The 17,278-nt window shown below is 52.3% G+C and overlaps 1 protein-coding gene across 1 annotated transcript in view; it reads left to right on the top strand.

Annotated features, from left to right (window-relative positions):
* Positions 1–17,278, top strand: part of LOC118881644 — a 155,835-nt gene that overhangs the window by 131,997 nt on the left and 6,560 nt on the right. Inside the window, exons 56-67 of the mRNA XM_036826771.1 lie at positions 1,410–1,578; positions 1,989–2,173; positions 2,403–2,495; positions 2,663–2,867; positions 4,153–4,337; positions 4,419–4,516; positions 6,660–6,844; positions 10,233–10,438; positions 10,577–10,757; positions 11,519–11,628; positions 11,944–12,060; positions 12,205–12,346. Of these exons, the coding sequence (XP_036682666.1) occupies positions 1,410–1,578; positions 1,989–2,173; positions 2,403–2,495; positions 2,663–2,867; positions 4,153–4,337; positions 4,419–4,516; positions 6,660–6,844; positions 10,233–10,438; positions 10,577–10,757; positions 11,519–11,628; positions 11,944–12,060; positions 12,205–12,346 (1,876 nt within the window). The remainder of the gene's footprint in view (positions 1–1,409; positions 1,579–1,988; positions 2,174–2,402; positions 2,496–2,662; positions 2,868–4,152; positions 4,338–4,418; positions 4,517–6,659; positions 6,845–10,232; positions 10,439–10,576; positions 10,758–11,518; positions 11,629–11,943; positions 12,061–12,204; positions 12,347–17,278) is intronic.

The following is a 17,278-nucleotide window of genomic DNA, read 5'->3' as shown; positions in this document are numbered from 1 at the left end:
GGATCACTTCATGCACTGTGAAATCTCCTAAGGATTCCTGGGCTCCACCCCTCCCACCCACTCAGGAAGCTGCATATTTAGTGAGCACCCTGAATTTGATTCCTAGGGCTGCTGTAACAAATTAGCCCCAACTCAGTGGTTTAGCACGACAGAAATCCCTTCTTTCACAGCTCTGGAGGTTAGAGGTCTAAAGTCAAGGCGTCAGCAGGGTCATGCTCCTTCCAGAAGCTCCAGGAAACAATGCTTCCTTGCCTCTTCCAGCTTCTGGGGGGCTGCCAGCAATCCAGGCGTTCCTGGGCTTGTGGCTGCGTTATTCCAATCTCTGTCTCTGTCTTCACATGGCCTTCTTATAAGGACACCAGTTATTGGATTTAGGGCCCACCCTAATCCAGTATGACGTCATCGTAATTTTATTTCATCTACAAAGAACCTATTTCCAAATAACATCACATTTACAGGTACCAAGGGTTAGAAGTTCAACAGATCTTTTTGAGGAACATAAGCCCATAACACACCTCCTACACACACACACACACACACACACACACACACACACACACACACACACACGCACACATTCTAATTCCTGATAAATTTTGAGAACCACCATTCTATATCTGATCTTATAGATTTTGAAACTGAGGCCCAGAGAGGGTAACACACTTACTCAAGGCTGCACAGCTTGTTAGCCGCAATATCTGGACTAGAATACAGAGCAGCTGAGTTCAGGCCAGAGGTGGCTCCCCTCCCCTACAACGGCTTCTCAATCAGCCCGTTGGCCTCCCCCCTGCAAGGTCTCCTTAGGGTTCCTTCTCTTAAGGCCTCGGAGGCTTTTCCTGCCTTTGCCCCACCCCATTCGAAACCCTCCTGTCTTGTGTCCCCTTCCCTCAAGGCTGGTGGCTGCAAGGGCTGGGATGAACTGCTCAGTGCCGGCCTTTATGCCAGGTGCTACCCACGATGTCTCCTTGAACTTGTGGAGACATTTGCAGTGGTTCTCATGCAAACATGGAAAACCTGGCCTGTAGGTGGAGACACCTGGGCACTGGGAACGTAAAAATGCCAGTGCCCAGCCCCTCCCCCAATCAGTTAAGTCAGAATCTCTGGGGTGAGGCCTCGGCAGCAGGAATTTTTAAGCTACTTGGATGCTGTGCGCCGCGCTTGGTTAGGTCCCTGGATGTGGATTTTAATAAGCATGTTCTGCAGTTGGTAGGGATTCTGAGCCCTGTGGCAGGGGTGTAAGGTGGGGGGACCCAGTGCCCCTGAAGATGTGGGGGGTGGGGGGTGGGCATTGCCTTTTCCCTGCAGGTTCAACCTCACCCTCCTCAGCCACCTCTCCCCGGGCCTGGGGCCAACAGGGGCCAGAGGGCAGAGGCCAGGCTGCACTTAGGCCTCTGCCCTTCGCCTCCCAGCTCCGCGGCCCCAAGGCTCAGCAGTTTGGCTTGCTGGGCCGGGTTTCCACCTCAGCTTCTCGAAGCTTGGTCCAGCTGGAGGGAAATGTGGACGACGGGGATGAGAAAGTGAGACTGTTGGTGTCCCGGGCCCCGAACTGCTTCCAGGCCTCGGTGGCCCACGAGGAAGGTGAGTGGAGGTACCGGTGTGGCTCAGCGGCCTGGCCAAGGCCCCAGCTTGGCCGAAGAGTGGACAGAGATTGGGGTGCTGAGAGCTCGAAGTCAAAGGAAACCCTGGTAGAACTTGGTGGCACCCCCAGCTTGGAGGTGATGATAAGCTCCCTGTGGTGCCAGGAGAGGCTGGGATAAGTCTGGACCAGAGGTGGGTGTGGGCTGGGGGATGGGGAAGAAACCAGGCTTCGGGGGGTTTGGAGGTTGATTTACGCAGCTCAGTTCAAGGCCCTCAAATCCTAGGGCCTTTGAGACTCTGCCTGTGGGCAGTGGGGAGCTACAGAAGGCTGTGGAGAGCGGGAGGAGTGGGCAGCTGGGAGGCAGATGGACGAGTCCTGGGTACAACAGCAGGTCCCCTCCTGGCCCCAGGGAGCCAAGAGGAGAGCGTGGTGCTGCGGGCGTGTGCCCACAGGCGGACTGCGGAGGTGGAGGCCCTGCTCCAGGACAGCGGGCAGCCCGTCCAGCCCCTGGGACGCCTGACCCTGCAGGCTGCCAACCAGAGCCTCCGCTTGGCTGCATACGGCTGCCAGGGGACCCTGCTGGGCCACGTGGAGGTGAGAGGGCCGAGGGCTGGGGGGAGGGGTCTTATTCCTACCCCCCGCACCCCCACCCTACCCGGGCAGAGGCCACAGGACCAGGATCCCTAAGTCCAGGAGTACCAAGGAAACCAGAGGCAGACAGCCCGTAGCGTGGCCAACACATCCCTGGGCGTTGCTGCTGGCACCGAGAGCATTCTGTCCACTTCATCCCCGTGAGGCCCAGCCTGTCCCTCTGTGTCTGCAGTCCAGGGTGGCCGCTCTTGGGTCCCAGGTGCAAGCCCGGCTGGAGGAGAAGATCCATGGCTTGGACGCCTACGTGAGACGGTTCCAGCGCCTGGTGGGTAGAGTGCATTGGGATGTCGGGGGCACCCTTGGAGAATGGGAGGGAGCGTGAGGCGTCACCCCTCTGGCTCGTCCTGGGCCTCCCTCACAGACATGAGGGTCTTCTGGAGCTTTCTGTGCCCCAGACCCTCACGTTGATCCTGCCCCCGTTCCCCTGCCCAGGTGCAGCCGGCGGGCACCCTGGATGGCGCAGCAGGCCCCCTTCTGCAGCTGTGCCAGGCGGGGCTGGGGGCCGTGAGGGAGAGTGGCCGGGCGGTGGCCGCGCTGTGGGAGCAGAGCCGGGCCAGGCAGGGGCTGACACACCACGTGCCGCTCTACCTGGAGAGGCTGCAGGCAGGGCTGGAGCAGCTGCGAGCTGAGCTGGAACGTGAGTGCAGGAGACAGGGCGTGACCCTGCACCCAAATCCACGCCTGATCCCGGGGCCCCCGACCCCAGGCCCCTCACGCTCAGCCTGGGGTACTGGTTCAACCAGAAAGGCCACCTGATTTCTGGCAGGCCTGCAGCCCAACTTCATTTAGACCCTCTGCCTTATTTCTCACGGACCTATAGCCTTCAGAGTTTTGGAACAATGTCCATTCTTGTCAGTCTCCAAGCTCATATCCCTCATGCCCGCTGCCTTATCTCTTCTGGGACTGCTGCCCAAGTTTCTTCAGTCCCCGCCTGATTTCTTTTGGGTATACAGCTTTACTTCTATTAGGCCCACTGCCATAGATTCTAGGGCCTATTTCTGGTTCTGTGATAAGCACCAGTGAGACCGTGCGGGTCGTGAAGGCTGCTGTCCTGAGTGCCCGGCGGTGCTGGGACCCTCCAGCCTCTCCCGGGGCCAGGAGCACCAGGGCTGACAGCTGGCCCAGCAGGGAGCCCCAGGACCCTGCCCAGCACGAGGGCGGCCATCCCTCTGACTGGCCAGTGCTCGGGCCAGACAGGCTATTAAATGTCCTCTCACCCCTGCTTGTGTCCCTTTGTCAGAATCCCAGGGCCACCCCCAGCCTCGTGATTCATTAGGACTCACAGCTCTCAGGACGTAGTTGCACCCACAGCTATGATTTGCTACAGGGACAGGATACAGAGCCAGGTGGCAGAGGGACAGGTGCAGGGGAGGTTCTAGGGAGACCAAGCACGAGCTTCCAGACTCCTCTCCCAGTGGGGGCACACGGGACTCCCTCCACTCCCCCAGCTTTGAATTGTGGCAACATGTGTCAAACGCTGTCTGCCCGGGGAGCTCGTTAGAGACCCTGCGCCCAGGCTTCTCACTGGGGGCTGGTCACGTAGGAGCCTCTGCCTGGCACAGACCAACATTCCAGACTTGCAGAAGGAAAGGGGGTGTTCAGCATAAACCACTTTGCTCGTGCAATGCAGGCACAGTGAGGCCCTCTTATCAGGTCTGGGAATGGTGGGAACCCCCCAGAATCCAGCCAGGGCTGACCCTGTGAACAGGCCTTGCAGTCGGGCAGTCTCAGGCCTGCCGGGCTAACTCTTTTCCAGTCTCTAGTGCCACCACCTCATTCCAGGTCACAGGCCCTATTTCCTTCCTGGAGGCCCGGGTCGTCGGGGGGCTGGTTTTCCTGTGTGGGCCGGGGATGCGGGTAGCGGCATCTCACCTGCCACCAGGGCCGGGAGGCCTCACGGTGCGTGGTGGCTGCCTTTGCAGAGCCCCTGGCCACGCTGAAGGACGCCTACTTGGAGGTGACAGTGCAGCCCCTGGACGAGGTGTGGCAGGAGCGGGTCTCGGAGGCCGTGCAGCGGCTGCAGGCCTGGGTGTCCGGGACGCCGGGGACCTGGGGGTCCGGGCCCATCGCGGCAGCGCTGGAGGCCACGAGGGGCGCCCTGGAGCTGGTGAGGTGGGGCGAGGGGGAGGGAGGCGGCCCTGCAGGCAGGGATGGCCCTGACGGCTCTCACTGCCCCCACCTGCTCCAGGCCACCCACCAGATGCTGTCTTGGGCTGAAGCTGTGTTCTCACAGGCACTGAGGCGGCTCTGCAAACCCTTGTTGGACATGTACAGCTTCTCAGCCAGGTAACTTGTCCCCTCTGCGGTCCTGCCCCACGCCAGGCACACCCTCCGTCTCATCTGCTCCCCTGACAGCCCTGCCATAGAAACATTTTCAGCCCCATTTTACGGATAAGGAAACTGAGGCTTATTCTTCATTCCGCGGATATTTTATGAGCACTCTCTTTGAGCAGGCGCTGTTTTAGGTGTGCAGACGCAGCGGTGAGTGGGATAGATCCTGGCCCTCACGAAGGCCATGGCTGAGCAGGGAGACGTTCACTGAACACAGTGACCAGGTTATCTACCCTCAGGGGCGGCAGGCCTTCCTATAAAGGGCCTGAGAGTGATGTGTTCAGGATCTGTAGCCCGATGGTCTCTCACGTAGCCTTCGTTTTTTGTTTTTGTTAAGAATCCTTTAAACAGTAAAAGCCATTCTTAGCTTGCAGGCCATCCAAAAGCAGGACACAGGTTGGATTTGGCCATGGACCACAGTCTACTGACCTCTGAGCTAGTATGTTAGGTACCAAGTGCTACAGAAAAAAAAAAGTTCCCCAACCAGGAATCCAACCCGTGCCCCCTGCAGTGGAAGCGCAGAGTCTTAACCATTGGACCGCCAGGGAAGTCCCCGAGGGGGGCATTATAAAGAGTGAGGCTGTGGTTGGCTTCAGTGAGAAGGTAGCATTTGAGCAAGGGCTTGACGGGTGAGGGAGTGAGCCGGATGCACATCATGGGAAGAGCGTTCCAGGCGGAGGGCACAGCTGGTGCAAAGGCCCAGGGGTGGGAGTGCACTTCCTGCTTGAGGAATCTGAAGGGAGCCAGGGGGGCTGGAGTGGAGAGTAGAGGAGTCGGCGGGGTAACGGGGTTCTGGGCAGCCTGGGGCCTTTGTCTCTTACTCTGAAATGGGAACACACAGGAGGTTTTGAGCTGAGGAAGGACATGATCTACCTTTCATTTAAAAAGATCCCTCTGGCTCCAGTGTTGAGAATAAAGACTGGGGGCAGGGAGGGGGATAGAAGCAGGGAGCCCAGTTTAGACTGGTCCAGGCGAGACGGGAGAGTAGCTGCGCCGAGCAGTGGCAGCTGCGGAGGGGGTGCGAGGCGGTCAGGTTCCAGGTGTTGTAAGGACAAGCCTGTAGGATTGGCTGACAGATTGGATGGAGGTGGTGAAAGAGAAGAGCCAGGGATGACTCCCAGGGTCTTGGCTTTGGTGACTGGAAGGATGGAGGGTTCATCTACGGAGTAATGGGGATGACTGGGGTGCAGGGCGCAGCTTGGAGCTTTGTTGGTTTCCTGTGGCTGCCATAGCAAATTACCACAAGTTCAGTGGCTTAAGCGACACAGATGTGTTCTCGTGTAGTTCTGGAGGTCAGAAATTCAAAATGAATGTCAGGTTCCTCTGAGAGGCTCCGGGGAGAACCCTTCCCTTCCCAGCCCCTGCAGGCCGCCTGCTTGCCTCGGCTCGTGGCCCCCGCCTCCATCTTCAAAGCCAACAGGGCAGCATCTTCTCCCCTCTGACTGTTGTCCTTATATCTTCTCTCTGACCCTCCTGCCTCTCTTATAAGGTCCATTGTGATTCCATTGGCCACCTGGATAATCCGTCTTAAAATCTTTAGTGTAGTCACACCTGCAAAGTCCCTTTGGCCTCCTAAGATAACACAGTCATAGGTTCCAGGGACTTGGGCGTCTTTGGGGCTGTTGCTCAGCCTACTGTGGTGGGAGCGGGTGGTCTGGAGCTCTTTCCGACCTGCTGAGTTTGAGACACCATCAGGACACCCCACCGAGGCAGCTTTCTGAGGCCTGGGCCGTAGAGCAATTTGGAGGTTTTGGAGAAGTCACTGGCCCTGACGGAGCAGTGGAGCCAGCCTCAGGGACAGGCCTGAGGAGCCCCTTCCCCACACAGGCCGGAGGCCCTGCCAGGGCACATACGTTCAGGCCCCTGGCAGGAGATCAGATGCCTGCGTCCTTAAGATAGGACAGTCACTTCTACCCCCAGCCTCCACCTCATTATGCCACCTCCCTCAACAAAGCCTGTTCCCTCCCTAAGAGGCTGACGTTCCGTGGAGGTCAGCTTGTGCCGGACCCTTACATGGCCATCCTGCGGCTGCGGAAAGGGAGGCTCCTACAGGCACGACTTGTGCTGGGGTCTCCCAGCTCCTCTGTGCTCCCTCCAGGGACCACTCAGTGGTGGTGACACTGCCGATGCTGCCTGCAGGGGACGAGCCCCTGGACGTGGCCCGGGTGACCAGCCACCTGGTGGAGGAGAAGCTGCTGCGGCCACTCCGAGAGCTGTATGGGACCAGCGTGCTGGCCGAGTACCACCGGCTCAAACGCCGTCTGCTGGGGGCCCCCTCTGGATGTGAGTCCTATGCCGCCCTCCTCCCCGGGACCCCTCTGCACTTTGGAACGTGGCAGCAGAACCTGGCAGGGCCAGATAGACAGTGGGACCATCCCCCAGTAGCACAGGGAAGACTTAGCATTGTAGTGCTGGGCCCATCTGATCCCAGGCTGATTCCAGAGGTTACTGGGCTTCCCAACGTCAAACAGGATGAGGGTTGGGCTGCAGATCCAGGTTTTTGTCCAGAAAGTAAAAGCCTGAGCCTGGAACCCAGCGCGGAGGCGTGGCGAGGGGCTGAGGGCCAGGCCAGCTCCCTCCAGGCGGACTCTGCAGGAGAAGCACCAGGCAGACCTCCAGTTGCATCCGGAAGGCCACTAATTGAGTCCAGACTGTCCGTCAGGCAAGGCCTGGAGCCACAGGCAGTGCTGGGACCAGACGCAGCTCTGGGGGCCCTGGGGGCTTGGAGCCCCTGGAGTTTGCATCCGCTCCCCTGAGTGCGATCTGGTGAGTCTCCTCACCTCTCTGTCACCTGGAGGGGGCAACGTGGCTCACTTGTGTGGTAACGAGCGTGTGCCTTTGGTGCCCGGGAGGGTCTCAAGTCAGTGGGAAAGCTTGGCAAGGACTGGTGTGTAGCATGGGGTCTCGTGATCTCACAGGTGGGAACGCGGAGGCTTGGGCAGGTGGGAGCCCCCCCAGAGTCTGGGGTACTTGTCCACTAGGCAGCGTGGCGACTGGAAGCAGCCTGGTCTTTGGGTTCCACGTGTCCGACCTGGACCGGCCTGTGACCTTCAGCTCTGACACCTGACAAGGGGCTCCCAGTACTCTCCTCGTGAGGCCATCATGGGCTGGCACGGGCCAGCAGCTGCTGGGTACCTGGCCTGGGCGTGTGTTCAACGGGTGGGGCTTCTCTTACCCGACCCCCACGCAAGCCTCTGCTCTGCAGCAGCGCCGGCTCGGGGGGTCCGAACTACCCTCTCTCGGGCCACCTCCTGCCCACCGTGAAGAGGGCCGGGCCTGGCCCACGTGGCACCTCCCTCCTGTTGGATGGAGCCTTTGGCCGTCCTTTTTCTTTTTTTAATGAAGACATTTGACTTTTGTGGGGGCATTCTGTTGTTTCTTTTTAAAAAAAATATTTATTTATTTGGCTTCATTGGGTCTTAGTTGCGGCATGCAGGATCTTTCGTTGCAGTGCACAGGCTTCTCTCTAGTTGTGGCACGTGGGCTCCAGAGCACGCGGGCTCAGTAGTTGTGGCAATCGGGCTCTCTAGTTGTGGTGCGCGGGCTCAGTAGTTGCAGGGCATGGGCTTAGTTGCCCCATGGCATGTACGATCTTAGTTCCCTGACCAGGGATCAAACCCACATCTCCTGCATTGGAAGGTGGATTCTTAACCACTGGACCACCAGGGAAGTCCCCCGTACTTTTTTTTTAATAGTGAATGTGTCTCTTTTCTGCAGTAGCTTCATTGAGGTATAATCCACCTACCACCCAGGTCACCCTTTTTTTTTTGAACTGTGGTTACAATTCAACAAATTCTAACCTTCGGTCAAGGGTGACAAGAAATGAGAGACAAATGGAAAAATACCATTTGTATTCCCCTTTATAAATAAAATGATGTGCTTAGTTCCATTTGGAGGCAAAAGCATGGAACCTGGTGGTCCTTTTTTTTCTTTCTTTCTTTTCTTTAAATTGAATTACAATGTTTTGTTAATTTCTGCTGTATAGCAAAGTGACTCAGTTAGTTATACACATATATACACTCTTTTTAAAATATTCATTTCCATTATGGTTTATCATAGGATATTGAATATAGTTCCCTGTGCTATACAGTAGGACCTTGTTGTCTACCCATCCTTTAGATAATAGCTGACATCTGCTAACCCCAACTTCCCACTCCATCCCTCCCCCAACCCCCTTGGCAACCACAAGTCTGTTCTCTATGTCTGTGAGTCTGTTTCTGTTTTGTAGATAGGTTCATTCGTGTCATATTTTTAAATTTTTTCATTCATTTCCTTTCATTTGCTGCGCCCCACAGCATGTGGGATCTTAGTTCTCCGACCAGGGACCAAACCCGTTCCCGCTGCATTGGCAGTGCGGAGTCTTAACCACTGAACCGCCAGGGAAGTCCCTGTGTCATATTTTAGATTCCACATACAAGTGATATCATGATAATCTCTAGTTGCATCCATGTTGCTGCAACTGGCATCATTTCATTCTTTTTTATGGCTGAGTAGTATCCCATTGTATATATGTACCACATCTTCTTTATCCATTCATCGGTCGATGGACATTTAGGTTGTTTCCATGTCTTAGCTATTGTGAATAATGCTGCGGTGAACATAGCGGTGCATGTATCTTTTTGAATTAGAGTTTTGTCTGGATATATGCCCAGGAGTGGAATTGCTGGATCATATGGTAGTTCTGTTTTTAGTTTTTTAAGTAAGCTCCATACTGTTCTCTGTAGTGGTTGTACCAATTTACATTCCCACCAACAGTGTAGGAGGGTTCCCTGTTCTCCACATCCTCTCCAGCATTTGTTATTTGTAGACTTTTTAATAATGGCCATTCTGACCAGTGTGAAGTGGTACCTCATTGTAGTTTTGATTTGAATTTCTCTAATAATTAGCGATGTTGAGCATCTTTTCATGTGCCTATTGGCTATTTGTATTTCTTCTTTGGAGAAATGTTTGTTTGTTTAAGTCTTCTGCCCATTTTTCGATTGGGTTGTTTGTTTTTTTAACATTGAGCTGTATGAAATGTTTGCATATTTTGGAAATTAAGCCCTAGTTGGTCTCATCCTTTGCAAATATTCTCTCCCATTCTGTAGCTTGTCTTTTCGCTTTGTTTGTGATTTCCTTTGCTGTGCAAAAGCTTGTAAGTTTGATTAGGTCCCATTTGTTTGTTTTTGGTTTTATTTCTGTTGCCTCGGGAGACTGCAGGTTGCCCGTTTAAAGTGTCTGATTCAGTGGCTAGTGTGTATCCATCACCACGGTCAATTACAGAACCTTCATCACCCCAAAAAGACACCCTGCATCCCTTAGCTCTGTGTCCCCATCCCTCAGCTATACCCCCAGTCTACTTTCTGTCTCTGTGGATTTGCCTGTTCTGGACACCGCGTATGAATGGAATCACGTAACACGTGCCCTTTTATAATGGGCTTTTCACTCAGCGTAAAGTTTCTGAGGTTCATCATGTTGGGGCGCGCATCACACCTCATTCACCTTAGGGGGCCCCTAGAGCTCAAGTCATCTTGAAGCCAGAGGTTCTTGGGGGCAGACCCCACTCCCCACGTGGGCTGCCCATGAGGACATGGGCCAGGGAGCAGGCTCCGGACAGGCTGGGCTGCCCCGTGGGCTCAGGGCCCGGGCACAGCGGGCCCCACTCCCCCTGCGTCCGGCCTCTTCTCTGCAGACCACGCTGTGGTGGCCGGTGCCAGGCATGTGGTGACCTTCGACGGCCAGGTGTGGGGCATCAGTGCCGGCTGTGGCAGCCTGCTGCTGGCCAAGGACTTCGCTCACGACACATTCTCGCTGACACTAAACCGGGCGGGCTCGGGGCTCACGTCCCTGACCGTGGAGTTGAACCACACCACCCTCGTCCTCTACCCCAGCCTGAAGGTGAGCCTCCAAGAGCAGGGTGGGGGGGGGGGCGGGTGGGCAGGTCGCCCAGACACTTTCCTGCCTCCTGTCACGTCCACACACCTGTGCCCCGTGGAGACTGTCACCTGTCCTGCTCAGCCCCTGTCTGGCCCACAGACCTACAGGCTGTACAACTCCTCCCTGCCTGCCGAGAGCTGTCTGGACCTGGATCTGCCTCCTGCCAAGACCAGGAGGGACCACGTCCCCAGGATCGAGCTGACCAGTGAGGACGGTGTGTCTGCTGTCTGTGACCTCCACGCCAGCCTCTGCAGCCTGACTCTGAGCGTCTGGCAGCACGGTGGGTCTGGGCCCCCACTGGCGGCCTCCGAGCCAGCGCGGTCAGCTTCCAGGGCTGAGATTGACAGGTCCCAGTGGGCAGCACTCTGAGTCCTTGGGAGGCTGTGGGCGGGAGGCCCAGGGACACTCTTGGGCCTCTGCTGCTCCTCGGGGCTGACAACCCGAGCGGGTATCAGAGCAGCCCAAACAGCTCAGAACTGGAAGAGGGTCAAAGGCCATCTCTCCCGGCTTTGATCACGTCCAGCACTGGGACAGCCCCTACTCCAGGGGCGGCGCAACTCTGGATGCAGCCCGGCTGGGTGACCGCTGCCCGGTTTCAGGCACTCAAGCACGCACGGTCTGCTGCTTCTCATGTGATCCTCCCCCTGTTGTCCCCTGGGACACACGACATGACCCAGCTTAATTTACTGGCCCCCCCACTCCTCCAGCCACGAACATCAGGGCCAGGCTTGGAGCCCAGAGCTCTGCCCCCTTCTCTGGGACGTGCCGCTCCCCTTGATCTGGCTGCGCAGCCCCAGGAACACTTGTAAAGAGCTTGCATCCCGACCGCTCGGGACGGGGCTGGTGGATGGGGGAGGGCCCGGGGAGGGAACAAATGCTTTTCTCAGTCCTTTTTCTCCTCTCCCTCTGGTGAAGTTTCAGAGCCAGGACCGGTGTTGGGGGGGGGGTCAGGTGTGGAGGGCGCAGGGTCTGGCCATGCCCCCCCCCGCCAACCCTGGCCAGCAGGCTCTCACAGCCTGTCCTGCCTTCCCTGCCCCCCAGGCCTGTCCGCTGGCCTTCTGGGCACCAACGACAACGAGGCAGGCAATGAGCTGATGCTGCCGGACGGCACGGTGGCCAGCAGCCTGGAGGAGTTCACCCCCGCCTGGCAGGTGAGCTGGCTAGCCAGCCCTCCCTCCCTCGGGGCTGGGCGTCATCGCTAGGATGCCGTGGCTGTGGATGGAGAGGGGAACAGGTGTGAGCCGGGCGCGCCCCGGAGAGGGAAGCCTCTGTGTGGATTGGCCGTGGACCTGAGGAGGGTGGGGCCCCCATCTCCGAGGCTCCTGGGCCTGCATGTTCCACATCTGCAGGGAACCTCTCAGTCCGAGGGGGTGGTGGTTCCCTCCTGGGGCTGCAGCCCCCCGGTGGAGCTGCCTGGGAAAAAGGAGGTCCGGGCAGGAGCCTGAGTCTTGGGTTCGTCTCCCCAGGTGGGTGGTGACTGCAGGGCCATGGAGAAGACTCGGCTGGCATGCCCGGTACAGAGCCCCACCTGCCGGGCCTTCTTCCAGGACCCCCGCTCCAGCCTGGGGAACTGCTTCGGGGTGGTGAGTGTGCAGCTGCAGAGGCCACTCAGCAGGTGGACCGCAGGACAAAGAAGGCCCTTGCCCTGATCTAGCCTATAGCCCTCCTCTGTGCTACTCCCCAGGGTGTGGTGGGCAAGGACACTGACTGTGGGTGCTGGATTTCAGGTGGACCCCACACCCTTCCTCAGCCTATGTGTCCAGGACACCTGTGGCACCCAGGAGCGCCAACCTGCCTGCAACCTGGCGGCCGCCTACATCCACCTGTGTGCCCGGGGCTTCGTGCCCCTGGACCCTCCTCCACAGTGCGGTAAGCAGTCTGACCCCTGCCGGGGGGTGGAAGGTTGACCTCTGCCTTACATCCCAGAGGGAAAACCAATTCTTTTCTCTTAGCTTCCGCCAAGAGGGCAGGCACTCAGCTGTTGTACCGTGAGCTAAGAGTCAAAGCAAAGTTAGTTATGTGTAAAGGAGTGCTTATTAAGAAAGAGAAAAAGAGGCCCACAACCTCCACCCTCCACCCCAAGTCCAGTGAGCCCTGTGACATCCAGCACAGGAGATGAGAGCTCGAGGAGGTCAGGCAGCTATGAAGTTAGCTGCTGAAAACTTAGAACCACAGACTTGCTGTTAGGGGATGTGAATGTACACGCCCTACAAGGTCTGGGAACCCCTGGGCACACCTGAAACCAATGTCGTGCATGATTCCCACAGCTAAAGTCCCACTACATAGACACAGAAGTTGGCGACTGCAACAGACAACAGCAGTGGACCCCTTGATAACGGAGCAATTATTCATGACACTCATAAAAGAACAGTTAGTAGTAGTAGCTACTGGGAGGAGGAGTGGGTGTGACTACAGCAGGGTGGAAAAAGGGAGATGTTTGTGGTGATGGAACAGTTCTGTATTTTGATGGTGGTAGTGGTTACATGAATCCACGCCTGTGACAAAATGTCACAGAACTATACACACACACATTCTACCAATGTCAATGTCTGGGTTTTGATATTGTAGTATAGTTATGGAAGATTTAACCATTGGGGGAAATGGGATGAAATATATACAGGACACTCTGTACTATCTTTGAACTACCTGCAATTCTATAATTATTTTAAAATAAAAAGTCTTTAAAATTAATTAAATATAAAACATCAGAGTCACATAGTTTTATAGGCAAGTTGTAATAATTTACCATAACTGTTCCAGAGTATAAAAATGAAACCTTCCTCTTCCCACCTCATTTTAATGAAGTTAGTGTTTATCTTATGGGAGACAAAAACCCAAGGACAATACAAGAGGAAAGTTAAGTTAGAAGCCCAACTGCAAACTTGAATGTAGATGTTACTAATATGTTTGTTAGTGAGTGAAATTCAAAAATATGTTGAGACATAAGCTAAGAAAACATCATAACCAATTGGAAGTAATCTCTGGAACCCAAGGATGGTATTTAAGAACAGTGTACTAAAGTAGGCAATTTAAACTAGTTAATTCAGAACAGTCCTTCTGGTGGGATATCTAATAATGTTTGTTAGACAGGATAGAGAAAATGGGGTATTGGAAATATCTGGATCAAAATCCAGGGGAAGACAGGAGAGTGACATCAACAAGGTGGCAGGCTAGGAACCTACAAATCCTCAGTCCTCCATGGAAATGCTGAATATAGAACAATATATGGACCAAAGTAGCTTTGTGAGAACCCTAGAAACCAGTTAAGCAGCAGCAACAACCAAGTGACTGCCTGATTGACTGAGAAAAAGTCTCACTCTAAACAGCAGGAAATTTCATGGCATTTGTGCTTGCCTTCCACAGTACAGTTTTGAAGAAGCCAGCCAGTTCCTGGCTCATCCCTTGGGAGGGAAGGAAAGGAGTGGAACTTGCTTGCAATGTTCTGACTTGTCTGGGACCTGCCAGAGGGACAGGTCTCTCTTGACTTAGTGATGATGAGAATGGTGGCATAGTTTGGATATCATGTGGGTGATTGCTGAAAGCAGGAGTGGGTGCTGCTGCCAGAGACAGCTGCAGGGAGTCTGCAGTCCTGCAGGTGACTGGGAACAAGACTATGGACAGAGGAATACCATACTATATCTATCTAAACCCCTGAGAAGAAGCAGGGGTGAAAGCTAGGGAAATTAGGACATTTAAAAGCAGCTGTGTCTACTGGTGATGTGGAGTTAAAGCACACACTCAGGCCCAGGGAAGATGCACCCGTAGAAAGTATTTGAGAGAACCCTGAGCTTTCATACCAGGTTGATTAGTGAAGGCCTTCCCCTGCACAGGGACAGTCTGCAAAGCATGGGAGAGGTGGATGTCTTTTCAAATGCCCAGTTCCAACAAAAGATGACAAGACATACAAAGAAACAGTGAGATAGGGCCCATTCAGAGGAACACAGTAAATCTCCAGAAACTAACTCTCAAGAAACATAGGCCTCTTATTGACAGGCTTTAAAACAACTGTCTTAAATATGATCAATCAGATGAAGGAGAAGAAAGATGGCAGACAACTAAGTGAAATCAGGAAAACAATATATGAGAAAAATGAGAATATCAACAAAGAAGTAGAAATTACAGTAAACAAATTCTGGAGCTGAAAAATGCAATTTGTGCTGTCTTCAAGAGACTCACTTTAGATCTAAGGACACACATAGGTTGAAAGTGAAAGGATGGAAAAAAATATTCCATACAAATAGTAACCAAAAGAGAGCACACTTTCAATAATGGATAGAACAACCAAAGAGAAGATCAATAAGGAAATAGAGAATTTGAACAACAAACACTGTAGATCAACCAGACCTAGCAGATATATACAGAACACTCCACCCAACAACAGCAGGGTATCCATTTTTCTCAAGTGTACATTGAACATTCTCCAGGATAGACCATATATTAGGCCATAGAACAAGTATTAATAAACCTCTAAAAATTGAAATCATACAAACTATTTTCCAATTACAATGGAAAGAAACTAGAAATAGCAGATGGAAAACTGGAAAAATCACAAATTGTACAAAATTAAACAGCACACTCTTAAACACCCAATGGGTCAAAGAAGTCACAAAATAAATTAGAAAATATCTTGAGACAAATGAAAACAAAAACACAACACACCAAAACTATGGAATTTAGAGAAAGCAGTGCTACTAAGGAAATGTACAGCTGTAAATCCTCACATTAAAAAAGAGCTCAAATCAACACCCTAACTTTACTCCTTAAGGATCCTGGAGAAGAACAAATCAAACCCAAAGCTAGCAGAAGGAAGGAAATCATAAAGATTAGTGCAGAGATAAATGAAGTAGAGAGTAGAAAAACAAGAGAGAAAGTCAACAAAACCAAAAGTTGGTTTTTTGAAAAGATCAACAGAATTGACAAATCTTTAGCTAGATTGACTAATAAGAAAAAAGAAGACTCAAGTAAGTAAAATCAGAAGTGAAATAGGGAACATTACAACTGATTTTTACAGAACCAAAAAGGATTATGAGAGAGTACTATGAACACTTGTGTGACAACAAATTGGACAATCTAGATGAAATGGATAAATTCCCAGAAACATATTACCTGCCAAAACTGAATCATGAAGAAACAAATCTGAAAAGACCTATAACTAGCAAGCAAATTGAATTGGTAATCAAAAACCTCCCAACAAAGGAAAGCCCAGGACCAGATGGCTTCACTAGTGAATCCTACCAAGCATTTAGAGAATTGAAACCAAGGCTCCTCAAACTCGTACAAAAAACTGAAGAGGGAACATCTTCAAATCCATTTTATGAGGCCAGAATTATCTTGATACCAAAGCCAGACAAAGACACTTCAAGAAAACTACAGAACAATATCCCTGATGCATATAGATGAAAAAAATCATCAAAAAAAAAAAATACAGTTGGCCCTCCATATCTATGATTTCCACATCCACAGAGTCAATCAACCACGGATTGAAAATATTTGAAAAAAAATCCAGAAAGTTCCAAAAGCAAAACTTGAATTTGCTGCATTCTGGCAACTATTTACATAGCATTTATATTGTATTAGGTACTATAAGTAATCTAGAGGTGATTTAAACTATACAGGAGAATGTACATAGGTCATATGCAAATATTATATCATTTTATATAAGGGACTTTATATAAGGGACTTTAGCATCCACAGATTTTCGTATCTGTGGAACCAATCCCCGTGGATACTGAGGAACAGCTGTACTGGCAAACAGAATTCAAGAGCACATTAAAAGGATTATACACCATAACCAAGTGGGTTTATTCCTGAAATGCAAGGATGGTTCAACATAGGAAAATCAATGTAATACACCACATTAAAAGAATGAAGGAAAAAAAAAACATGACCATCTCAACTGATGTAGAGAAAGCATTTGACAAAATTCAACACCCTTTCATGATAAAAACACTCAACAAACTAAGAATAGAAGGAAACTACCTCAACATAATAAAGGCCATATTTGACAAGCCCATAGATAACACCATATTCCATGGTAAAAGACTGAAAGCTTTTCCTCTAAGATCAGGAACAAGACAAGGATGCCTACTTTTGCCACTTCAATTTAAAGTAGTATCAGAAGTCCTAGCCAGAACAATTAGGCAAGAAAAAGAAACAGAAAGCATCCAAATTGGAAAGAAAGAAGTAAAGTTATCTCTGTTCTCAAATGACACAATCATATATACCTAAAAAACCATGTATATGTAGAAAACCCTAAAGCTTAAAAAAATTTAAAAACCTATTAGAATTAGTAAACAAATTTGGCAAAGTTGCAGAATGTAAGTCAACACACAAAAATCAATTGTGTTGGGCTTCCCTGGTGGTGCAGTGGTTAAGAATCTGCCTGCCAATGCAGGGGACATGGGTTCGAGCCCTGGTCTGGGAAGATCCCACATGCCGTGGAGCGACTAAGCCCATGCGCCACAACTACTGAGCCTGCGCATCTGGAGCCTGTGCTCCGCAACGGGAGAGGCCACGACAGTGAGAGGCCCGTGCACCGCGATGAACAGTGGCCCCCACTCGCCACAACTGGAGAAAGCCCTCACACAGAAACGAAGACCCAACACAGCCAAAAATAAATATAAAAAAAAAAAATCAATTGTGTTTCTATACACTAACAATGAGCATTCCAAAAAGGAAATTAAAATAGTTCCATGGGCTTCCCTGGTGGCACAGTGGTTGAGAATCTGCCTGCCAATGCAGGGGACACAGGTTCGAGCCCTGGTCTGGGAAGATCCCACATGCCGCGGAGCAACTGGGCCT

Source organism: Balaenoptera musculus, chromosome 15, assembly GCF_009873245.2.
Source record: "Balaenoptera musculus isolate JJ_BM4_2016_0621 chromosome 15, mBalMus1.pri.v3, whole genome shotgun sequence".
In the NCBI taxonomy this organism is placed as follows: domain Eukaryota; kingdom Metazoa; phylum Chordata; class Mammalia; order Artiodactyla; family Balaenopteridae; genus Balaenoptera; species Balaenoptera musculus.
This window is presented reverse-complemented; position numbering and strand designations above follow the sequence as displayed.